The following is a 27,323-nucleotide window of genomic DNA, read 5'->3' on the forward strand; positions in this document are numbered from 1 at the left end:
GATTACTATAAATTAATCATGATTACTAATGATTACTTAAGATTATCATTACTCTACTGATTACCATTGATTACCTAATTAATTCGTAAATGATTACAACCCCTTAATCAACTGTATAACTTTTTCAAAGGTGCGTAGTAATCATTGCTGTTGGAAACCCCTTGAGCTTAAGGTTCGCTATAACGAAAACCAAACAAAATAAGTATCAGAATTCAGCAACTTCGTATTCGGGAATAAGTTAATTTTTTGCGCTAAGCGCTGTTGTCTGGTTCTGGACATGTTAATTTGCAGTTTTATGATCTCGGATTTCGGTTTAATACAGTGTTGCTTATAGGATAACGTGCTAGAAAATCAAATTTGAGATTGATTTTGCACATTTTGCAGATGTATAGTAAAATGAATGGATATCCATCAACATTTAGGTCAAGGTACATGAGACGTATGTGTAGCATAAAGTTATAAATTTGCTCATAACCGAAGAAGTGTTTAATTGACAATTTTATAATAGTAATTCTATTTTTGTTTGTTTCATGTGTATCGAAATATGCAGCGGTGGTCGGCTATGGGGAATGTCGCACTCTCTTCCGTCAGGAATGGTATGATTTTCGCTTGGATGCGAACATAGAGTTAAGGTTGATACTGGCTTTTTTATACATCCTACAAATGCGAAACAGGCATGTAAAAAAATAACATGCAAGAGGTAATTTTACCTGTTTTCATGCCGTGTTGATAGAACTAACGAATTATGTCAGCTAGGTATTTATATTAATGGCATTAGCATTAATTTTTCTTTTTGATTCTAGTAGAAACTAAAATGTCACTAAAATATTTGCTTGTGGAAAAAGAAAAAACCAAAGGTTTCGATTTAAAGTAATGAAATAAGTGTTCAACGTTGTGTTCGTCGCTAATAGTCCGAATGTGTACCTATAAAAATGTTCTCTTGTAAAATCCCAAAAATCTACTATAGTTGGATTTCGAATTTGGCAACAAATGCGTGTCACCTATGTTGCCAAAATCGGGACCCTTTTGACGTAGGACTACGTCTTTGTTTACTATACTGGGACTGGGTAGCACTTTGTGAAATTGAAAATAGAAGTGTAACGTTTGAATGAAAGATTTTAAACGGTAATAACTACTAAACTACTGAGCGAAACTGAACAATTTGTATGTCGTTGGAGAGATAAAACGACCAGCAATTCTATAGAGGGGATAAAGAACAAATTTATGAAGGGCGTCGGAGGAGGGGCTCCTTTATACAAATGAAACGCCATTTGTGGGGATAGTAAGGTGATTCCAACTCCTAAGAGCAAACACCGAATTTTGGTATATAGCTACAGAAAAAGCTTTATTAGAAATTGCGTAATAATAATAATAATAATAAAGTGTGGCTTACAATTTTGGTGATCTACCCGATCAATGGTAGAATCGTTTTGCTGCTAAAGCTCGCTGATATCCTGCCTGTTAATAATTATTTGTTTAAGCTTAACTGTGATTTTCATTATATAATTACTCACTTCTGGGATAGGATTATGTAGGATTAGTCCCACGGTATAGAATTAAGTTCCACGGGTTTTATCTTCCGCGTAGTTTAAGACAAATTCTAATTTTAGGCAATAATTAAGTATAAAATAGGTTATAATGCAGATAAGTTCATTGCATGTAACAATCTTAATTTCAGTTCACTTCAATCGTAATTAGGACCAATACTCACTAGTTTTAGATTAGATGTAAGTACACAGTGTAAGTTTAGCCAATTGGATGTAGGATTTATAAGCACTGACGAACTGACACGACACATAGAAGAAAATCCTTTAAAAACCATTGTCTTACACATTTTGCTTGCACACTAGCACCCTCTATTATGCATGTTGCGGAGTAGCTTGCATTTGCTGGGTTTTATGCTGTAGGATTTTTACATTTGTATGGTTTTATACTGAAAACTCGAAGCAACACTCGCGCGCCACGGTGTGTCCATGTTACGAAACATGCTTTTTTGAAAAATGAGTGGTTTTTGATTGGACGATGGAATTAAAGCGAGTGTCTCGTCTGTTTGTGGTGAAATCTTAATTAATGGTTCTTATATCGCTTATATATCTATACTTATAACACGATCGACGAAACCGATCGTATATTCGGCATGGTAGTACAAATTTCTTCAAAACTCTATAACTAAACAAGCAAATGGAACCAAATTTGGCATGTGAGGGTTTTGGCAGGCAGTAATTTTTTCTATGGTGAAACCTTTGCCTTCTTCAAGAAGGGGAGATTCTATACAAATGAAATACAAATTTCCTTATAACTCAAGAACTAATCAAGCAAATGGAACCAAATGTGGCATATGGGGGATTTTGGAGGCATGAATTTATTTTATGATGGTTTGGGACTCCTCACCCCTGTGGTAGGAGGATAAGGACTCTCATACAAATTAAACAGAATTTTTTGAGTATGTGCCATATTTTGTGCTATGTAGCAAGCGGTAAACTATGACAGTAAACTAGTAAAAACTTCACGAAGCAAGAGACAGTGAATCGACGCCACTAGCTTACGTGCCTGCTACCATTCATGTCAAAAGAGAAGGACATTAGAATGCCTCGTCATATTTGCGATGAACATGCTTTGGTTTTAATGTTATTTGTAACCAATGGTCCTTTTAAAGGCCACAACCGCGTTAAAGTAAGATTATTGAAACATGTCAAGCTACGCATAGTCATGTTTAATACAATAATCTGTGGGCTGGTCATTCATTACTATTTCAACTTTTATGATGCACACAAGTGATTTTTAAACAAAAAATTCTATGTCTTAATGCTTGTACGCGTTGTAATCATGAACTCCTCTCCACATATTTTCAAAGCCACCATTGCATTTAATGAAAAATTTAATCTGAATATATCGCTCTTCTCTTTTGATTCACTTAAACAATAATTCTTATAAACATACATATGCCAGAAATGCAGCTTCAAAGACTCAATAATCAAAGATCAAAGAACGATCAGACTAATGATTTAGTGATCTGATATAGTCCTACGTCACCCTTTCGTATAACCCTTAGGGCTGTATACCTTGTAGTTTTTTGATATGAAAAAATTTAATGTAAATGCGTTAAAAATTGAGAAAATATTAATCAGCAATTGCAATCATTTTATGCTTGAAAAGTGCGCCGAGAGCTATTCGTCCGGTGCAAGTAAGTTTTTCGCAACCTGCGGTAAGTCGTAGTCCTACGACCATAAAAATATTATTGTTCAAACCATTCTATAACCGCAAACTTTTTTTTGATGAACACTGAGGGCATCATTATTGCGTCATTTAAAGCATGTACGCGGAAACTGACTGATATTTAAGCATATTATTGGAAGGGAAATATTTTGTGTTGCCAAAAACGGATACTTTTATTGCCAAAATCGAACTATGCCAAATTCGAAATCCTACTGTATTATGATATGAAGTATTCCACCACGCAGGCATATAAAGATTTTTTGTCTATAGCTGGGGCGCTTGCTGAGGCAGTAGGAATAATATCAAAAACATCAAATATCCAACTCCCGGATCCTCTCCTCTACTCTTCGCTCCCCTCTCACTCCTACATATACGATCCGCAGCTAATGTTATTCTCGTTAGTGACGAAACCGCAAATTACTTCATTGGAAGTTGCGCACTATGCTCGACATATTGCTGTTGCAGTTGAAAAGTGTAATAATCGCCGTGCGATATTCGGTTTTATTCTTGTTCTGTGTGTCGCAACTACGGGCCCTATTCTGTAAGTCACGTCGAGTGTCACTTTGCTCGACTAGTCGACTTTTGGTATTATGTAAGACACACGCGACCCGGTTTTGTCGAGTAACTCGACTGAGTCCACCGCTAAAAAGCTAGTGACTAAATCCGAGCAGGAGCGAAGAGCAAAATAATATAAAAACAATAACAAACTGTGTTATAAGGGTATATTTTGTTATTGAATAGATTAGAGTGACTATATACAGAGTGGCGACAATGTCAAAATTGGAATGATAATTATCTGTCAGTGTCATTCCAATCGAGCAGACAACCTATCCAACGCGTATGCAGGAAAGAGAAAGAAAAACCTAGGATAAGCCGCATTGCATACATTTGGGATGACTTGGCGCCACTCTGTATATAGTCACTCTAGAATAGATATGGAGATACATTGATAACACATTTTGTTATTGAGTAGATATTTAAAACAGTGGTTGTGAGATGAGTTTAATAACTGATTTTGTTATCATGTCTTATTTTGGCCTTAGAAATGACATTCGATATATTTCATACAATTTTTTTTATTGATTAAAGAGATTTTAGATTATAAATATTTTATAAAATGATTTTTTGATATCTCATATACTACTGCATTTGTTATTCAATATCTTAATAATACTAAAATATGTTATTCTAAACTCTGAATACAGTCATGTTATTGCTTTGTTATTCAAATAACACAAGCAGTTATTCTTTTGGCCTTAAAGGAGTAAAATTTTGATATTATTTTTTGTTATTTTACCAACTATGTCAACCAAACCAAGACCAAATTTTGATATGAGTTATTCGATTTCGAATAACATATTTTGATATTATTTTGCTCTTCGTTCCTGCCCGGGAAAGGTTAGCAAGTGACGCCTGAGCTAGCTTTGTTTTGGTCGTGCAATGAACCGCTATGTTGCCCATTCTTCTTGCACTCGACACTCGACAGTGACTGAGTCGAGCCGAGTTGCTCGACGTGACTTACAGAATAGGGCCCTACGTCGCACGTGGTGTGCTGTATAGCGCATCAATATGCGATCACAACACACTACGTACGACGTAGTTGCGACGCACAGAAATAGAATAAAACCGAATGTCGCACGTCGATTATTACGGTTTTCAACTGCAACAGCAATATAAACCGAATCACACGGACCATCAGCGAACATCATCGGCAACGTATCGTAACCACGGTCCTGCCATGTTTTTGAAGTCAACATCTAACCATTTGCGTAAATGAAACAGCATGACACCGCTATACGTTCTGTTCGTTTCACTCTGCAAAGCCGGTATGCTGGCAGACGGGTAGTATTTTCAAATCTTAGCCAGATTTTTGCAAATAATATCCACGCCGGCAGTAGATGTTGGCTACACATTGAGTTGGGATAGGGTTGTCAGTCCCTTGATCGTAACGGAACGCCAGTGATGGTCGCTTGCATTTTTAATGTGCGCATTCACACGCGTTCGGAACGTCACATCACGGAACGTAAAGGCACTCGTGTGAATGCGCTCATTGAAAATGCATGCAACCATCACTGGCGTTCCTTTACGATACGTTGCCGTTGATGTTCGGTGATGGTTATATTGTTGATGCAGTTGAAAACCGTAATAATCGACATGCGACATTCGGTTTTATTCTTGTTTTGTGTGTCGCAACTACGTCGCAGGTGGTGCGCTGTATAGCGCATCAATGTGCGAACACAGCGCGCCAAGTGCGATGTAGTCGTGACACACAGAACAAGAATAAAACCGAATGTCACGTCGATTATTAGGTACGGTTTTCAACTGCAACAACAATAGAGGTTATATATACCATTTTATATGACAAGCGACAAGGTAACGTGCTGATGTTGATATTGAGCTTTCTCGTGCTGGTACTTTCAGAATCCACAGATGACCCCACGGGAAAGCAATATCAATATCAGCAATGTTGTTAGTTCGTAAAATGGTTTATTGTGCATCTTTCCCCTCCTTCACCAAAAAATTTTCATTTCTTTCCCCTACCGTCCCTTCATCAATTGTAGAACCACCGTACAAAATATATATATATATATATATATATATATATATATATATATATCTATATATATATATATATATATATATATATATATATATATATACTAGCTGACCCGCCAAACTTCGTATTGCCACAAATTAACCTGTGTTGTACATAAATCATGAATCTCGGATGATCTTTGTCACTTCTCGAGTTTTGCAAGCCCCCCAGTGGGCGGCGCTTCCGACGGCGGGTCACCGGCAACACTCGCGACCGGCTCGTCCTGAATGATCTAGTGTTACTTGTTATTGATTAATGTTTTATGGAAGAGTCTCGAATTTCTCGAGTTGGATTAGTTTTTGAGTTTCGCAAAAATTTCTGTTTTATTTGTATGAGAGTCCATATCCCCCTACCACAGGGGTGAGAGGTCTCTAACTATCATAAAATAAATTCAAGACTCAAAAATCTCCTACATGCTAAATTTGGTTCCATTTGCTTGATTAGTACTCAAATTATAAGGAAATTTGTATTTCATTTGTATGGGAGCCCACCCTCTTAAAAGGGAAAGGGGTCGTAATACACCACAGAAAAAAAATTCTGCCATCTAAAACTCTCACATGCCAAATTTGGTTCCATTTGCTTGATTAGTTCTAAAGTTATGAGCAAATTTGTATTTCGTTTGAATGGGAGTCCCCCCCCCCTCCTAAAAAGGTAAGAAGTCCTAATTCATCATGGGAAAAATGGTTGCCTCCAAAAACACCCACATGCCAAATATGGTTCCATTTGCTTGATTAGTTCTCGAATTATGAGGAAATTTGTATTTCATTTGTGTAGAAGCCCCCCCTCTTGAAGTGTGGAAGGATCCTAATTCACCGTAGAAAATATTTTTGCCTCCAAAAACCTCCACATGCCGAATTTGGTTCTATTTGCTTGATTAGTTCTCGAGTTATGGGGAAATTTGTATTTCATTTGTATTGGAGCCCCCCTCCTAATGTGGGAAGAGGTCCTAATTCATCACAGAAAAAATTCTTGCCTCCAAAAACCTACACGCCAAATTTGGTTCCATTTGCTGGATTAGTTCTCGAGTTATGAGGAAATTTGTATTTCGTTTGTATAGGACCCCCCCTCCTAAAGTGGGGAGGGGTCCCAATTCATCATTGAAAAAAAAATTGTCTCCAAAAACACACACACACGCCCCCCCTCTTAAAGGGGAGAGGAGTTATAATTCCTCTTATAAAGAGGGGAGGGGTCTCAATTCACCATAGAATAAATTCTTGTCACCAAAAAAAACACCCACATGCCAAATGTTGTTCTATTTGCTTGATTAGTTCTCGAGTTAGGAGGAAATTTGTATTTCATTTGTACAGGAGCCCCCCCTCTTAGAGTGGGGAGGGGTCCTAATTCACCGTAGAAAATTTTCTTGCCCTCGAAAACCTTCACATGCCAAAGTTGCATTTGCTTGATTAGTTCTCGAGTTATGAGGAAATTTGTATGGAAGCCCCCCCTCTTAAAGGGGAGAGGAGTTACAATTCCCCTTAGAAAGAGGGAGGGGTCTCAATTTACCATAGAATAAATTCTTGTCACCGAAAACACCCACATGCCAAATTTGGTTCTATTTGCTTGATTAGTTCTCGAGTTATGAGGAAATTTGTATTTCATTTGTATAGGAGCCCCCCCTCCTAAAGTGGGGAGAGGTTCTTATTCATCATAGAAAACATTCTTGCCTCCAAAAACACCTGCATGCCAAATTTGGTTTCATTTGCTGGATTAGCTCTCGAGTTATAAGGAAATTTGTATTTCGTTTGTATAGGAGCCCCCCCCCCCCTCTTAAAGTGGGAAGGGGTCCCAATTCATCATAGAAAAAAATTTTGTCTTCAAAAACACACACATACCAAATTTGGTTCCATTGGCTTGATTAGTTCTCGAGTTCTGCAGAAATTTGTGTTTCATTTGTATGGGAGCCCCCCCTCTTAGTGGGGGAGTGGTCTCTAACCATCACTAAAACCTTTCCTGGCCCCAAAAACCTCTACATGCAAATTTTCACGCCGATTGGTTCAGTAGTTTTTGATTCTATAAGGAACACAGGACAGACAGACAGACAGACAGAAACCCTTCTTTATAGGTATAGATATATATATATATATATATATATATATATATATATATACTAGCTGACCCGACAAACTTCGTATTGCCACAAATTAACCTGTGGTGTACATAAATCATGAATCTCGGATGATCTTTGTCACAATCTCGAGGTTTTCAAGCCCCCCAGTAGGCGGCGCTTCCGACGGCGGGTCACCGGCAACACTCGCGACCGTCTTGTCCTGAATGATCTAGTGTTACTATAGATAGTTTTTGTGGTTTTGTATTGACTAATGTTTTATGGAAGAGTCTCAAATTTCTCGAGTTCGATTAGTTTTTGAGTTTCGCAAAAATTTCTGTTTTATTTGTATGAGAGTCCATATCCCCCTACCACAGGAGTGAGAGGTCTCTAACTATCGTAAAATAAATTCAAGACTCCAAAATCTCCCACATACCAAATTTGGTTCCATTTGCTTGATTAGTTCTCAAGTTATAAGGAAATTTGAATTTCATTTGTATGGGAGCTCCCCTCTTAAAAGGGGAAGTGGTCGTAATTCACCATAGAAAAAATTTCTGCCATCTAAAACTCCCACATGCCAAATCTGGTTCCATTTGATTGATTAGTTCTCGAGATAAGAGGAAATTTGCATTTCATTTGTATGAAAGCCCACCCTCTTAAAGGGGACATGCTTTCGAAAGAAGAGAGGGGTCTCAATTCACCATAGAAAAAAATCTTGCGTCCAAAACCACTTACATGTCAAATTTGGTTCCATTTGCTTGATTAGTTCTCGAGTTATGAGGAAATTTGTTTTTCATTTGTATAGGAGCCCCCCTCCTAAAGTGGGTAGGGGTCCCAATTCATCATAGAAAAAAATTTTGTCTCCAAAAACACCTACGTGCCAAATTTGGTTCCATTTGCTTGATTAGTTCTCGAGTTATGAGGAAACTTGTATTTCGTTTGTATAGGAGCTCCCCCTCTTAAAGTTGGGAGGGGTCCTAATTCACCATAGAAAATATTCTTGCCCACGAAAACTTTCACATGCCAAATTTGGTTTCATTTGCTTGATTAGCTCTCGAGTTATGAGGAAATTGGTATTTCATTTGTATAGGAGCCTCCCCTCCTAAAGTGAGAAGGGGTCCCAGTTCAGCATAGAAAAAATTTTTGTCTCCAACAACACCCACGTGTCAAATTTGGTTCCATTTGCTTGATTAGTTCTCGAGTTATGAGGAAATTCGTATTTCGTTTGTATAGGAGCCCCCCCTCTTAAAGTGGGGAGGGGATCTAATTCACCATAGAAAATATTCATGCCCTAGAAAACTTTCACATGCCAAATTTGGTTCCATTTGCTTGATTATTTCTTGAGTTATGAGGAAATTTGCATTTCATTTGTATAGGAGCCCCCCTTCCTAAAGTGGGGAGGGGTCCCAATTCATCATAGAAAAAATTTTTGTCTCCAAAAACACCCACGTGCCAAATATTGTTCCATTTGCTTGATTAGTTCTCGAGTTATGAGAAAATTTGTATTTAGTTTGTATAGGAGCCCCCCCCCCTCTTAAAGTGGGGAGGGGTCCTTATTCACCATAGAAAATATTCATACCCTCGAAAACTTTCACATGCCAAATTTTGTTCCATTTGCTTGATTAGTTCTTCAGTTATGAGGAAATTTGTATTTCATGTGTATAGGATCCCCCCCTCCTAAAACGGGGAGGGGTCCCAATTCATCATAGAAAAAAATTTTGTCTCCAAAAACATCCACATGCCAAATTTGGTTCCATTTGCTTAATTACTTCTCGAGTTATGAGGAAAATTGTGTTTCTTTGGTACAGGAGCCCCCCCTCTTAAAGTGGGGAGGGGTCCTAATTTACTATAGAAAATATTCTTGCCCTCGAAAACCTTCACATGCCAAATTTGGTTCCATTTGCTTGATTAGTTCTCGAGTTATAAGGAAATTTGTATGGAAGCCCCCCCTTTTAAAGAGGAGAGGAGTTATAATTCCCCTTATAAAGAGGGGAGGGGTCTCAATTTACCATAGAATAAATTCTTGTCACCGAAAACACCCACATGCCAAATTTTGTTCTATTTGCTTGATTAGTTGTCGAGTTATGCAGAAGTTTGTGTTTCATTTATATGGGAGCCCCCCCTCTTAGTGAGGGGAGGGGTTTCTAACCATCACTAAAACCTTTCCTGGCCCCAAAAAACCTCTACATGCATATTTTCATGCTGATTGGTTTAGTAGTTTTCGATTCTATAAGGAACATACGGACAGACAGACAGACAGAAATCCTTCTTTATAGGTATAGATATATATATATATATATATATATATATATATATATGTGTATATATATATATATATATATATATATATATATATATATATATATATATATATATATATATATATATATATATATATATATATATATATATATATATATATATATATATATATATATATCTATACCTATAAAGAAGGATTTCTGTCTGTCTGTCTGTCTGTCCGTATGTTCCTTATAGAATCGAAAACTACTGAACCAATCGGCATGAAAATATGCATGTAGAGGTTTTTTGGGGCCAGGAAAGGTTTTAGTGATGGTTAGAAACCCCTCCCCCCACTAAGAGGGGGGGCTCCCATACAAATGAAACACAAATTTCTGCATAACTCGACAACTAATCAAGCAAATAGAACAAAATTTGGCATGTGGGTGTTTTCGGTGACAAGAATTTATTCTATGGTATATTGAGACCCCTCCCCTCTCTATAAGGGGAATTATAACTCCTCACCTCTTTAAAAGGGGGGGCTTCCATACAAATTTCCTCATAACTCGAGAACTAATCAAGCAAATGGAAGCAAATTTGGCATGTGAAGGTTTTCGAGGGCAAGAATATTTTCTATAGTAAATTAGGACCGCTCCCCACTTTAAGAGGGGGGGCTCCTGTACCAAAGAAACACAATTTTCCTCATAACTCGAGAACTAATCAAGCAAATGGAATAAAATTTGGCACGTGGGTGTTTTTGGAGACAAAAATTTTTTCTATGATGAATTGGGACCCCTACCCACTTTAGGAGGGGGGGCTCCTATACAAATGAAATTCAAATCTCCTCATAACTCGAGAACTAATCAAGCAAATAGAACCAAATTTGGCATGTGGAGGTTTCTGGAGGCAAAAATATTTTCTATGGTGAATTAGGACCCCTCCCAACTTTAAGAGGGGGTGCTTCTACACAAATGAAATACAAATTTCCTCATAATTCGAGAACTAATCAAGCAAATGGAACCATATTTGGCATGTGGGTGTTTTTGGAGGCAACCATTTTTTCTATGATGAATTAGGACCCCTTACCTTTTTAAGAGGGGGGCTCTCATACAAACGAAATACAAATTTCCTCATAACTCTAGAACTAATCAAGCAAATGGAACCAAATTTATCATGTAGGTGTTTTTGTAGGCAAGAATATTTTCTATGGATTTCCCCACTTTAAGAGGGGGGGGGGGGGCTCCTATACAAATGAAAAACAAATTTCCTCATAACTCGAGAAATAATCAAGCAAATGGAACCAAATTTGACATGTAAGTGGTTTTGGACGCAAGATTTTTTCTATGGTGAATTGAGACCCCTATCTTCTTTAGAAAGCGAGTTATGGCCCATTTCCCCTTTAAGAGGGTGGGCTTCCATACAAATGAAATGCAAATTTTCTCTTATCTCGAGAACTAATCAATCAAATGGAACCAAATTTGGGATGTGGGAGTTTTCGATGGCAGAAATTTTTTCTATGGTGAATTACGACCCCTTCCCCTTTTAAGAGGGGGGCTCCCATACAAATGAAATCCAAATTTCCTTATAACTTGAGAACTAATCAAGCAAATGGAACCAAATTTGGCATGTGGGAGATTTTGGAGTCTTGAATTTATTTTACGATAGTTATAGAGACCTCTCACCTCTGTGGTAGGGGGATATGGACTTTCATACAAATAAAACAGAAATTTTTGCGAAACTCAAAAACTAATCGAACTCGAGAAATTCGAGACTCTTCCATAAAACATTAGTCAATACAAGACCACAAAAACTATCTATAGTAACACTAGATCATTTAGGACGAGACGGTCGCGAGTGTTGCCGGTGACCCGCCGTCGGAAGCGCCGCCCACTGGGGGGCTTGCAAAACTCGAGATTGTGACAAAGATCATCCGAGATTCATGATTTATGTACAACACAGGTTAATTTGTGGCAATACGAAGTTTGTCGGGTCAGCTAGTATATATATATAAGTTAAGTTCTGTGGAACTGAATGTAGATTTTCAAAAAAAGATAAGTCTACTTTACTTGGTGGTCACTACTAGAATGATTTTATTTTATTTCATGAAGCACCTAAAGCCCTGGCTCCTAGCGAAAACTGCTGACCATGGCTGTCGGCTGGAGCGTGTGCTTCCACGTAATTTCATGTCGCCACGTTGGTGTTGCACAATATTGCGTGACTTTTTCTTGAGGATAATGGCTAGAATTATAAGTATTCCAACGCCGATACTGATGCTTGATGTGGTAATGGACGTATATGTCACGATATCGTTTCTATTGGTAAAATCTTCAACGATTTGACGATTGATAATATGAATTTCGTCCAGTTTATTGATTGGTTCCAAATGTTTCTCGTGTATAACGAGTCCATCTAAAGGCAAAACAATCATTGGTTCTGCTCTGATTAGTTCAATATTTTCAAAAAATGAACCATTTATAGTAATGGAACAATTGTGATATTCAATCAGAAATGTTCCAGAGAGATTTCTGTTGGTGAATCCACAAGTTGACGATACCTCAACAGGATTGGCTTGTTTGATTAAAATATGGTTACCGGTAAGTTGAACAATTTTGGTTAGGCTGGTGGTTTTTACAAAAGTACAATTCCCAGACGATCCCTGCAACAACTTTGAAAAGCAATCGTCTCCAGTGTAGTTGACTAGATTACTTGGAGCACAGAGATGATTTTGCTGTACTCGCTGGCATTCCGTATTGATGAAGTAGGTGGCTTCCTCGTTGAAAATGGCTGTCGGCGCTGGCAGTTTTAAAATCTTGTTCCCTACTGGTAGAGGTTCTAAGGTAACATGATTATAAATTGTATTTTCGATCAATGGAATGGATACAATAAAAACAATTTGTGTTTTATTGTAAAATGCTGATAATTGCAAAAAATCATAAACCTCGTCTACGCTGGTCAAGATCAACCCTCGTTCTTCTAATTTTTTGATGGCAAATCCTAATTCATTGGATGATAAAATATGTTTTGAAATCAATTTAAGTTTCGCTAGTTTAACAGATTCGAATATTTCTTGTATATGGGAAGCTAGATGATCCAGACTAAGATTAATCTTCAAAATTTCATTTATTAGAGAAAAGCTTCTTCTAGAGTCAATTTCGTTTTTTGCTGCTAGTAATCTATCGGAAATCTGTTCTTGTTGTTGTTTTAGTTGATTGATTATCAAATTGATTCTATTCTGAAATTGATCATTGATTTTAATTTGCTGATTATTCTGGGTGATTAACATTTTGTTATTAATTTGAAGATTATGAATGTGTTGTGATATGAAAACGAGATCATTATTATCTAGATTTCCGGTGATTCTCTTGATTCCACTTCCGACGAAGTTTAGCAGTCCTCTTTTTGATCTTCTCATAGGTAACATTTCTTTGGAAGGTAAGTTTTCGTATTTGTGTTTGTTAGATCTGAATATTTCGCTAAGCGTAGAGTGAAACCGCTCTACTAAGCCATTGGTTTGACTGTGATTTGAGGGTGTGAAGTAGTTAAGTTCTGTGGAACTGAATGTAGATTTTTAAAAAAAGATAAGTCCACTTTACTTGGTGGTCACTACTAGAATGATTTTATTTTATTTCATGAAGCACCTAAAGCCCTGGCTCCTAGCGAAAACTGCTGACCATGGCTGTCGGCTGGAGCGTGTGCTTCCACGTAATTTCATGTCGCCACGTTGGTGTTGCACTCCACGTTGGTCTGGAATGCGCTTCTACGTCGCGACTGTCGTTGCTGTTGTTGTTGTTGTTGTTGTTGTTGCTGCCGGTGTGGGAACGGTGCATGCAGCATTAGACATTAATGCGTTCAGCTTAACTTTAGTGCATGCAGCATTCTGTATTAGTGTCTTCAACTTAACTTATATATATATGACACATTCCGCCGTGACGTTACACCGTTTTGACTTTTCTTTGCACAGTATTTATGTTTAAGCTGGGAAAATCGTTATGAAACCCCCAAATATTATTATATATTTGGAAAGAGCATAAAATTTCCTATCAAAAGTGAACAAATTAATAGCATTTGCTTTGCCCAGATTGTTTTGGAAAGCAAATATGTAGCGTGACGTTACAACGCGCCAGAAATACGTCTTTTGGTTCTTCTGTCAAAGAACATGAAAATTCTGCTCTCTTTCAAATTTTATCTAAAGATTTTCTTCTATGATTTGATAAGAGATGAATACAGAACAACTTGCCGTTTTCAGAATTCCGATAGTTAGTGAAGTTAATTTTTAAACAGCTTTTACTTTTCGTGACGTTACAACGCTCTGCTTTGCACAGAGAGGGTCGCAGCTCCGTTGTAACGTCACGAAAAATCTGTTCATTTAATATTCGTTAATTATCGCTGTTGCTGCCCTCTGTACATAAGGGATAATCCAAAAATGTGTTGTTAATAAATTTGTCTTTCACTATTTCGCCTACGTAATTGTGGGGTTGTTCACAAATTACGTAGCGCAGTGGGAGGGATGCTAAGAAAGTGAGACATAAGTAATAGCATCGAAACCTTAAGACATAGCATAATAGTTGCTTCAGACAAGTTTCTTCATTTAAAAAGCACTTTCTCGTGGTGAAAAAAATATTCGGACATTAGGGTGTCCTCAAGCAGATACAAAAAATATATTCTCTATTTTAAGTTAGAAATGATAGCTGTCTGCAAAACATTTGTATAAAAGCTAATTTTAAGAAACTTTGTTGAATACTGAAGATTTATATTTCGTACATGAAAAAAGTTTTAGAGCCAAACTCTTAGGGACACCCTTAGAAATAGTTTTTTTTTCTTCGATCTAGCTTTTTAATAACGCTTCGTATGTCTTGAAAATCTATACCTATAAAGAAGGATTTCTGTCTGTCTGTCTGTCGTATGTTCCTTATAGAATCGAAAACTACTGAACCAATCGGCATGAAAATATGCATGTAAAGGTTTTTTGGGGCCAGGAAAGGTTTTAGTGATGGTTAGAAACCCCTCCCCTCACTAAGAGCGGGGGCTCCCATGCAAATGAAACAAATTTCTGCATAACTCAACAACTAATCAAGCAAATAGAACAAAATTTGGCATGTGGGTGTTTTCGGTGACAAGAATTTATTCTATGGTAAATTGAGACCCCTCCCCTCTTTATAAGGGGAATTATAACTCCTCCCCTCTTTAAAAGGGGGGGCTTCCATACAAATTTCCTCATAACTCGAGAACTAATTAAGCAAATGGAACCAAATTTGGCATGTGAAGGTTTTCGAGGGCAAGAATATTTTCTATAGTAAATTAGGACCCCTCCCCACTTTAAGAGGGGGGGCTCCTGTACCAAAGAAACACAATTTTCCTCATAACTCGAGAAGTAATTAAGCAAATGGAACCAAATTTGGCATGTGGGTGTTTTTGGAGACAAAAATTTTTTCTATGATGAATTGGTACCCCTCCCCGTTTTAGGAGGGGGGGGATCCTATACACATGAAATACAAATTTCCTCATAACTGAAGAACTAATCAAGCAAATGGAACAAAATTTGGCATGTGGGAGTTTTCGAGGGCAAAAATATTTTCTATGGTAAATAAGGACCCCTTCCCACTTTAGGAGGGGGGGCTCCAATACAAACGAAATACAAATTTCCTCATAACTCGAGAACTAATCAAGCAAATGGAACCAAATTTGACACGTGGGTGTTTTTGGAGACAAAAATTTTTTCTATGATGAACTGGGACCCCTCCTCACTTTAGGAGGGGGGGCTCCTATACAAATGAAATACAAATTTCCTCATAACTCGAGAACTAATCAAGCAAATGGAACCAAATTTGGCACGTGGGTGTTTTTGGAGACAAAAATTTTTTCTGTGATGAATTGGTACCCCTACCCGCTTTAGGAGGGGGGGCTCCCATACAAATGAAATTCAAATTTCCTCATAACTCGAGAACTAATCAAGCAAATAGAACCAAATTTGGCATGTGGAGGTTTCTGGAGGCAAAAATATTTTCTATGGTGAATTAGGACCCCTCCCAACTTTAAGAGGGGGGGCTCCTATACAAACGAAATACAAATTTCCTCATAACTCGAGAACTAATCAAGCAAATGGAACCAAATTTGGCACGTGGGCGTTTTTGGAGACAAAAATTTTTTTCTTTGGTGAATTGAGACCCCTCTCTTCTTTAGAAAGCGAGTTATGGCCCATCTCCTCTTCAAGAGGGTGGGCTTCCATACAAATGAAATGCAAATTTGCTCTTATCTCGAGAACTAATCAATCAAATGGAACCAAATTTGGCATGTGGGAGTTTTAGATGGCAGAAATTTTTTCTATGGTGAATTACGACCTCTTCCCCTTTTAAGAGGGGAGCTCCCATACAAATGAAATTCAAATTTCCTTATAACTTGAGAACTAATCAAGCAAATGGAATCAAATTTGGCATGTAGGAGATTTTGGAGTCTTGAATTTATTTTACGATAGTTAGAGAACTCTCACCCCTATGGCAGGAGGATATGGAGAAATTTTTGCGAAACTCAAAAAATAATCGAACTCGAGAAATTCGAGACTCTTCCATAAAACATTAGTCAATACAAGACCACAAAAACTATCTATAGTAACACTAGATCATTCAGGACGAGACGGTCGCCAGTGTTGCCGGTGACCCGCCGTCGGAAGCGCCGCCCGCTTGGGGGCTTGCAAAACTCGAGATTGTGACAAAAATCATCCATGATTCATGATTTATGTATAACACAGGTTAATTTGTGGCAATACGAAGTTTGTCGGGTCAGCTAGTGTTCTAATAAATTGGTAATCTAATTAAATTGCACATTTTTGTCGAAAATAGTAGGCTCTATTTTTTTCCTTTAGAAGCTATTACTGGCTTTTTTATTTTTTCATGTACTCTTTAATGTACTGTATCTCGGGGAAAAGCAACTATAAACAGCTACTCTCACTTGTTTTTTGTGAGTCAATTTATGCTGTATTCCACCATGTACAATATAGGACAGAACACTGAGGAATATCTAAAAAAAGGTATTATGAAGGCAACCGTAGGTGAACATGTCGAAATGAAAGAAACAAGGGATAGCTCCTAAAGGGAAAAAGATAGAGCCCTAGAATCTTCGACGAAAATGTGCAATTTAATTTGATTACCAATTTATTAGAACATCTAAAAGGTGTACGAAGCGTTAGGAGCTAGATCGAAAACCCTGTTTTTGAGGGTGTCCCTAAGAGTTTGGCTCTATAACTTTTTTTCATGTAAGAAATAGAAATTTTCAGCATTCAATGAAGTTTCTTAAAATTAGCTATTATACAAATGTTTTGCAGACAGCTATCATTTCTAACTTAAAATAGAGAAAATATTTTTTGTATCTGCTTGAGGACACCCTAATGTCCGAATATTTTTTCACCACGAGAAAGTGCTTTTTAAATGAAGAAACTTTTCTGAAGCAACTATTATGCTATGTCTTAAGGTTTCGATGCTATTACTTATGTCTCACTTGTTTTGAATCCGTCTGGCTGACCGCCGTGACGTTACAATGCGAGCTTCAATCAGTTGTAACTTAGGTTCTACTTTACTTATCATCATTCTTTAGGCACCGTTTTAAAGGTATTTTTGAGTACAAAGAGCATACGGATTATTAGATTGTTCGAATTTTTACTTTTCTGCGAAAGCGAAAAAGTACGCCTTTTTCGTGACGATACAACGCAAGAAAATGGCCCTATTTCATCCACTTGAAATACAAAATAACTGCAAAATTACATACAAACTATTTTTGGAATGGATTCAGCATATATTCCTTTGTAAATTGTTCGAAAACAAGTGATATTATGAAAAGTTTTAGCGCACTGTAGCACCATTTTCAAAAATTCACGAAAAATCATTTATTTCTTGTAAATTTCATTTATTTTCGATACACGTTTTATATAACTTCCGAAAATGCTAGAATACCAGTTACGGCAGTTTTGAAAGGTTCAAACATTGCCAAATCATGGAAAAATAATCAACAATGCAAAAAGCATGTTTTATAAAATGTCTGATTGGTATACCGGCCCGCGGAATGTGTCATATACAGTTGGATTTCGAATTTGGCAACAAATGCGTGTCGCCTATGTTGCCAATATCGAAACCGTATCAAAATCATGAGCCTTTTTCGATATGAAAAAATAGAATGTAAATTGCGTTAAAAATTGACCAAATATTATTAATCAAAGATTACAACCATTTCATGTTTGAAAAGTCCGTCAAGAGCTATTCGTCCGGTGCAAATAAGTTTTCGCCAACCTGCGGTAAGACGTAGTCCTACGGCAATAAAAATTTTATTGTTCGAAACATTCTATAACTGCAAACTTTTTTTCATGAACACACTGTGGGTATCATTCGTTCGTCATTTGAAGCATGTATGCGGAGACAGACTGATATTTAAGCATATTTTTTAAGTGATATATCTTATGTTGCCAAAAACGGATACTTTTGTTGCCAAGATCGAGGCATGCCAAAATCGAACCATGCCAAATTCGAAATCCCACTGTATGTATGACCGCATTTCAAGGTCAAAACTAAAAACATGAGATTAGTCTAGCTTGATTGAATAAAACAGGGGAAGTGTTGAAATTTTAAACCCCTCGCAAACCGGAGCATGCTGACTTGATTGAAATTGTAGTATTTGAATTTTTTGCATCAAATATAAGAAGAAAAAGACAACGACAACAATCAATTTGTCAATGAGCTGGCGCCTCTCTCTCGGGTATAAATATAAACCAGTGGCGAGTCGTGAATGTTTCCCTTACCTTCACACTTATAAAATTTTAAACCTGACAATTATAATAGGACCTGAAAACCACCCCAACGGCAGGCAACCATGCTTTTGCATGTAAAGAAAACAGATTCGGATTCAGATTGTAAATGGATGAATGAGAGCGAGCTCAAAACTCAAATTCTCAAATAATGTATAGCTTTTTTCCGTTGCATTGAAGATTAATTACAAATAATTATTCAGAATAATACATCATACAAAATTAACATAATTAACATATCTAATTGAAATAACACTCGAAATGAGTAGTTCCTAATCATTCCCCTCAATAAAATGAGTTTCCACCCGTTAATTTAGTTAATTAAACTGAGTAGAAACTACTTTGTTTTGACAAAATGCCCGGTTACTCAAAAATGAGTAGTTTCCACCCATTTATCCAAGTAAATAAAACTGAGCAAAAACTAATCATTTTGGAGAAAATGTATGGCTACTCATTTTTGAGTGACAGCACCTTTACTCATGTTTGCGTACCCACGGTTTTTCCAAAACTGAGTAGTTCTTTACTCAATTTTGAGTAGTTGAGGTTGAGCGTGCAGGGAACTGGCAATGCCCTGTTCCCAGTTCTGCTCCAGTTGCCTCCAACACTAAATGAACGTTCACTTAGTCACTAAATACTTTATTTCAGAAAAGTTCGTCGTTCGTCCCATATATAACTCATTCAAATTCTGCATGACTGAGACGGTACTGTTAAAGGTCAAGGTGATTGTGCCATACCTGACTATAGCAGCTATTTACATAACTTTTTTCAAAAATAAAATATGTTAAAATACAGCAAAAAGCTATTATAAGATGTATAAAAATGTTCACTTTAATCAGTTTAAGGGGTTTTTCTAGAAAAATCCACTTTTTTAAGCCTTCTAACTGTAGGGTAGGACGGGGCAAAGTGTGTCACGGGGTAAAGTGTGTCAATGAAGTTTTCTAAGTCCTATGACATTATTCCAAGTTTGAAATGCTTTTATTTCAAACATCTTATCAGTACCTTTTTTACCAGGGATAAATAATAACCAAGTTATGAGTGTCTATTTAAAAATCATTGAAATTTTTGACACCGTCGCACAGAGGAGTATTTGGACCAAAAAGCTGGCCAAAATGAGGAAAATTAAAACTCGTTCAATCCCCTCCAATTAAACCTCGCTGTCTTCCCAGATACCTATCACACAATGTAACGTTAATTTTGAATCCATTTGTTTTGTTTACGTCTTCCATAGAGCTGTCAAACTTCGAGTAAAAATGGGCCATATATTTTCGCTCATATAGGTAAGGATGTTGCCTTTCACATTTCTAAGGCTATACACATCCTATCGACCAGCTGTAAAAAGGCTTTTTAAATTCAAAGATTTTACAATTATTTGTTGATATAGATATTAGATTTCAACGAATATAATGATGACAAGCGAGCACTATTTATTATAGCAAAATAGCGCAAATATGATGCTACTTTAAACTAATATTTGTTTATGTTCTCACCTTTTCTCGTCACAATCTTTGATGCCATTTCATAGCTTAGAGTCCCAGGAAGAAGGTTGTGAGTGAAATTTTTGCAACTTTTTGCAATTTTATGAAATAAAAACTTTTTACTAAATGATGAAATATTCAATTTTGCAGCATTTTTCTTAGGATAAATTATACAATCATGAAATTTCAAGCATTTGAAAGATAAATTTTATGCCATTTTGATTGTGGGATACCAGAGGAATGCTCTACAAACTAATTGACAAGAAATTTCTGGTATTCGCCAAATTTCTTTAATTTCTATCTAATTTGCGCATGCTTTGAGTCTCTTCATTACGCAATTCATTCGATAAGCGTGCTATCAGTCAAAAGGTCAGTTTTGTAAGAAAAATAAGTAGAGTCAGTCCACAATTATGGGTCACAATTGTGGGTCATTTTAGCTCTAGCTGCTAATTTCCGCTTAAATATCACATAATAGTTGATGAAATTATTAGTGCTATTTGTGAGTAACAAATTAGTCAATCAATTAGTAAAACAATCATGCATTAATCAGCGATTAAAGTTAAAATGACCCATAATTGTGTGTGACCCATGATTGTAGACTGATTGTAAATGCTGGATCTGGATTAGGTTTCCCTGTGATCGAAGCCCATCGAGGGGGTTCCATAATGGACCGAGAGAAGCATGCGTAGGAAAACGAAGGAAAGTGTTTAAGACCTCTCTCTCTCTCTCTCTCTCTCTCTCTCTCTCTCTCTCTCTCTCATCTCTCTCTCTCTTTATTCACGCAATTTTTATAAAAGTTTCCATTCTTCAACTATCAGTAAAAGCAATAGCAGAAAAGTTGTGCCACACTGCTAGGTAGATACAAACTTAATTCCATAAAAAATACTTCATAGAACTAATGATACTATTTTTCACTCATTACCGCTTGTTTACTCTAATAAAAATGATTAACAATACTTTTGGCCAACTTTTCGGCTCAAATACTCCTATGTGCGTCGCTTATGCGATACTTCAAAACGGAAAACTAATTATCATTTAAAAATTTAATGTTTGTGTTCGGAATTGAAAATTTATAAGTCCTTGCAATCTCTCTTTTAAAGCTGATCAAAACTGTAATATTTTATTTTAGAATAAGTTTTAAACACTTATTAATCAAACTGAGAATTCACTTACAATTATAGTATTCAATCCGATTCCTCTTGCAGACGGATCCACTCCTTTTATAACTGACACTATAAATGCCTATTTTAATTTTGTAAATAGTGTGTAAGTGTTTGTTACATTTAAGTTTTAGCAAGTAAGCTATTTTAGATATTTAGATTTTAGATAGATTACTTACAGTTTTATAAGTTTTTGACGTAGGACTACGTCTTACGGCAAGTTTTGAGATAGGGTGTCATTCCAAAAAATCGAAAAATGCGAGCGTCACGAAAAATGAAAGGTTTTGAGCGCTAATAGCTCAGCGGTTTTCCTATCGATTTTCAATATTCTTGCACCAATCGATCGGAAAATCTTCTAAGAATTGACCCAAATGAAGAAAAGTATGGATTCTTGATGTTGAACTACTAAAAAATTGAAAATAATGAACCTATGTTTTACCAGAATTCTCGCTTCGTGATTGGTTGGAAGATTCTTTGCGATGATCTAAACCTATACCAATTTGATATCTGTGCTTGGGAAGTAAGCCAAAACAAGTGACCAACTTCCCTCATTTCAACAAGATTTCTTAACACCGCGGTTCAACCTAGACCATTTTGATGACCGTGCTTGGGAAGTACGCCAGAAAGAGTGACAAAGTCCCCTCGTGCCAACAGATTTCTTACGAATGCGATTAAACCTAGTCTAATTTGATGTCTGTGTTAGGGAAGTGTGTCAGAAAAAATGAAACAAGTTCGTTGTCCCAACAGATTGCAAATTCTGTTGATATCTGTATTCGAAAAATGTGCTACAGCTGTAGTGTTCGATTATAATACTACTCCGTATGAAGGTGAAATTAGTCATCATCGATTCTGCCAATTTCAAAAGCAGTTTTTTTGTTTGAAACAAAAATTCGGTTTATGAAAATATATTCGCTGTGTTCAGATTGGCAAGAAGAATGCAGTATATACCTTTTTATAAACACAATCCCGCTTTTGGGCCGAAAAGCTGCTTCCGAAATTGGGCTTTCCGACGAAAAGTCAATGACTGCTAGTTGCCCGTGAATACGCATGCTTACCGTTTCATTAGAAGTGTATTGAAAAGATGTGCTGTTGATAAAATAGGATTGAATTGGTAAAATCCCTTCAACGATTGTTTTTATTACCCATGGTTCCCCATGGGTAATAAAAACAATCTTTAATTTCAGTAAGGTAGCAGGAAAGCAATAGTTTGTGCTCTTGATTTTGTTAACCTTCCTAATGCATTAGAAAAAAAGTTACATATTATGCATTAAGGGTCGAAAACGACCCAAGTTTTGAAATTGCTCTCATTCATCCATTTTCAATCCGAATTTCGTTTCCTTTACCACGTTTGAAAGCTATGGTCAAAAACTAGCACCCAAGGTATGTTGGGGAATATTTGTTGACTGATGGCCACTTCTGCGTCGGTTCCGGAACACCCACTACCAGGTCCCGGGGAACATTTTTATGTTTTGAGATAATTCATTTTGCGGCACATCAAATCACATTGGCTTGACAAAATAAGATTAATGGAAGTGCAATGGGAACATTTTGGACCCAAGCGGCCATTTCCTCATTGGTTCTGGAACATACGGTACCCGGGTACCCGGTGTCCCCAAAAACCGGGTACCGGATGTTCCAGGACCGATGCTGATGCGGCCATTTGCCTTCAACATGTATTTATTATACTTTCAATAGTCTTATGTTATCAATGTGATGAAATTTGACGTGCCGCAATAGAAATCATCCTAAAATTCAAAAATGGCCTCAAAAACCAGGTACCGGATGTTCCGTAACTGATGGGGAAGTGGCCATTCGGGTCCAAAATGTCCCCATTGTACTTCCACTAGTCTTATTTTATCAAGCCAATGTGATTTGATGTGCCGCAAAATGAATTATCTCAAAATATAAAAATGTTCCCCGGGACCTGGTAGGGGGTGTTCCGGAACCGACGCAGAAGTGGCCATCAGTCAACAAATATTCCCCAACATACCTTGGGTGCTAGTTTTTGGCCATATATTTCAAACGAGGTAAAGAAAACGAAATTCGGATTGAAAATGGATGAATGAGAGCAATTTCAAAACTTGGGTCGTTTTCGACCCTTAATGCATAATATGTAACTTTTTTTGCAGTGGCTCTTCTAGATGTCGCTGAAAGCTGAAACTTCCCCACAATGCTAATTTTCCAAAGTTAGGAAAAGTCAGAAAATTTCAAGTCTCTACTCTCTAGCTCGTACCGTTACTGAGTATCAAGCTTTGTAAGTATGCCGATGGGTCGAAAACGACCCCAATGCACTAGGAAGGTTAAATTGTTTTCAAATGCACAATCTTTTGAGAATTGAACGTATGCAATGTTACTACTTTGATAAATGTTACATACGACGCATGTAGCATGTATATATGTTGCATATAGCATGTATACTATAGTTACTATATATATAGTTCGGCGGATAGAAAATCGGGAGCCAAATAAACGTCAAAAGCGGAGCCAAAAGCTTTTCAAAATCCAAAATGCAGGAGTAATGTTAAAAAACACACTTTATTTTCATAGAACTAGTCATTTTCAACACCCGCCAGTGATTATTTTTCGTAAAAACCTGCACATTTCACCATAATTTCGAATTTAATTTCATAAATCAGGGATGCCAATTCGCCTGGTTTTCTATCCGCCGAACTATATATATAGTAACTATAATGTATACATGAAGAATCGAATGATTACAAGCATGAATACATGGTACTATCACTACAAAGGGACTTACGTAGTCCTGCGTCACCTATCTATGCGGTCGTGTCTTGTACACAACCCCTCTGATTTTTAATCGTGACAATGTTCAATCTGGTAATCCTTTGTTCGACTACGGAAATCAATCTTTGTCTTTTGTAAGCCTGTTTAGATTAAGAACTATTTTAACTAGGATAATCAATTTTCTGTTTTAACTTACGTGTATAGCAATAACAAATAAAGAATTATTAATTATCCCGTACTAATCCGCATTAATTTACCGTACTAATAGCTCGCTAAGTATTCAATTATTAAATATTCAATTTATAATTCCTTTTACTTTACACTTCAATATACTTAATCCGATTGTTTTTATTTCTCCTGACGTTTACATGAGTTTCTTGTTCTTTACTTGTCAAGATCAGAAACGTCATCTACCACTTATCGCATTTACTCACCGACTCAGAACTTATCGACAGTGGCCGGGCAGTGCGGCCAGTCTATTCGTCCTCAACAGTCTGCTCCATATTATAGATAAATTATTTATTTAGATTTAACGACTGCATAGAAAAGTGATTCACAGGCTATTTATTTGCAAGCAAGCGATAATTTTCATATTTGTTCAAATAACTTGCTTCGGGGCAAAGTGTGTCACAGTAGTCTGGCGCGAGGGGTGTAAATGTAAAGTTAGAAAAATATTGCTTTGAATACGTTTTAAACATCTACTGTTTAATTTAGATTACCTATATGGCATAAGTATGCATAAAATAACGATTGAGAAAAGAACGCATGAGCTGCTAAATAGAGCAAGCGATAAAATGCTCAAAACAACGTGTCGAAAATATTGAATACACGTTGCGGGAAACTGCAAAACTTGCACTGATTGACTTGAACATGCAACTACAATTGTTTTTCACTGTTTTAAATAACTTTGCTGGATCCTCCAAATTTAAACCATCTTTTTTAAGAACGTGACTGACACTCTTTGCCCCGGGGTTTTTTCACTACCAGAAAAAAGGGTCTTTTTAAATGCTCTTGGAAGAATAGAAAAAACATTTTCTAATGCTCAATATTTCCAGAATTGTTAAGAAAATATCCTAAAATGTGATGTACATAACGCATTGCGGTTAAAATACTGATATTTTTTAATGTAGCATAGTTTGAGCTTAAGTGACACTCATTGCCCCGTCTTACCCTATATAAACCCTTAAGGCTGTGAACCATTTCGCGAAATTTTTAACTTTTTAGTTAAAATTTGACAGTTCAATGGTTATTTCTCCTCGAGTGGTTAAAATCAGTTCAGAATGCGAACCATTTCATATTTGACAGATTGATAGTTGTTTTACTCAATGAGAGCGTATATAAGGTGAGGATGAAGATATGTTTCCAGAACAGCGAATTTATTTATTCAGTCCAGGTTGGAATTGGACGAATTTTTGGTGTTCATTTGCTCCTATTTGATAGATAAAATTTATCTCATTTCATTTTGGGTTGAATAAACAAATTTCTTATATGTTAAACATCCATACATTGGTGAAAAAAAATTCAATGAAAAATCAGTGAAACACATCGAAGCTCTTTCCTCACCTGTGGCATATCTCATTGACTCTCAGAACTTGGTTAAAACTAACCATGCTCCCGAGCAGGGTTATTTTCGAAAAACCATCGTACTGTCAAATTTTAACTAAAAAGTTAAAAATTTCGCGAAATGGTTCACAGCCTTAAGTAACATGAAAAGTATGTTTTCAGCACCCCATCAACATCTCTATATCGAGCTGCAGTGAACGTCAGCGACAGCATGTCCTGGGCTCAAAATTTGACAGCGGGCCCAAATCGAGTTGCTGGCAGTCGAGTGAAACGAAGTGATGAAATGCTATTTCATTTTCGCTCACGCTGAGATGTTGGCTGCAATTACATATCTCGTTTGAAAGGTATGACCCAAGCTAGCACCCAAAGTAGGTTGAGGAATATTTTGTTGACTAATGGCAACTTAAGCGTCGGTTCCGGAACACCCAGTTCTGGGGACATTTTTGTATTTCGAGATAATTCATTTTGCGACACATCAAATCACATCGGCTTGATAAAATAAGACTGGTGGATGTAAATGGCCACTTCACCATTGGTTTCGGAACATCCGGTAGCTGTTTCGGGTGACATTTTTTTGTATTTTGGGATAATTTTTCATGCACCACATCGCCTCGATAAAATGAGGCTGTTGCAAGTATAATAAAGACATTTTGAAAGCAAATGTCCCCATCAACTTCGGTTTCGGAACATCCGGTACCTGCTTCGGGAGAAATTTTTGGATTTTAGGATAACTCATCTTGCGACATCACTTATTAATCATATCGACTTGGTAAAATAAACTGATGGATGCACAACAGACATTCACCGCTATTCTATATTTCGAACGATAGTTCTTTCGAATGAAATTTCCGCCAGCAAAATCAAATGGGTAAATCATCTCGTTCGAAGCAAGTCGAATGAAATAAAGGTTCGTTCGAAATACAGAATAGGGGTGATTAACCGTTATGTGTGCGACAAAAAAACACCTTTAGCACGGCGACAAGGGTACCCGGGTACCCAAAATTGATATGGTTATAACATCAACAATTTTTAACCGATTTTGATGAAATAGGTGTCATTTGATTCGTTAATTTATCTAGTTTTGAATTATTTTGCCGTTTGGGCATTAAAAGACTTACGGGACCCGAAAATCCGGAATTCCGACAGAGTGTCCGCTGTGAGGTAGAGAACTGATTGTATTGCAGGAACATCAGTCAAGCGGATATCAAAACTCTTGAAAATCATACAGTGAACTGTTTCATATAATGAGATGAATCAGGTTGGCCATTCCGAAGTAGGTTCCTGCGGGGTCATGAGTGGCTACTCTAGGATTGGAGGTAAAACCTATCAATATGGGCATCAAAGTACTTGGAATTGGGTCGATAGGTGATATTTTTTACTTTTCGATGTATTTTGATTGGTTGTTTCGAAAATGGCTTCTACGGGGTCACAGGGACGGGTTCTACGGGGTGACACCGGATTCAAGATAATGCTTAGCATTTTTAGAACAGTTCAC

General features: G+C 36.9%; 1 protein-coding gene across 3 annotated transcripts in view; it reads left to right on the plus strand.

Annotated features, from left to right (window-relative positions):
• The first annotated feature begins 204 nt into the window (after positions 1-204).
• The window catches only part of LOC128743631 (sex-lethal homolog), a 395,363-nt gene continuing 368,244 nt past the window's right edge, over positions 205-27,323 (plus strand). For all 3 annotated transcript variants that reach the window (XM_053840243.1, XM_053840244.1, XM_053840245.1), the window contains exons 1-2: positions 205-428; positions 551-596. In XM_053840243.1, coding sequence (XP_053696218.1) covers positions 385-428; positions 551-596 — 90 coding nt within the window. In that variant the 5' untranslated portion in view covers positions 205-384. The remainder of the gene's footprint in view (positions 429-550; positions 597-27,323) is intronic.

This window comes from Sabethes cyaneus, chromosome 3 (assembly GCF_943734655.1).
Source record: "Sabethes cyaneus chromosome 3, idSabCyanKW18_F2, whole genome shotgun sequence".
Lineage (NCBI taxonomy): Eukaryota > Metazoa > Arthropoda > Insecta > Diptera > Culicidae > Sabethes > Sabethes cyaneus.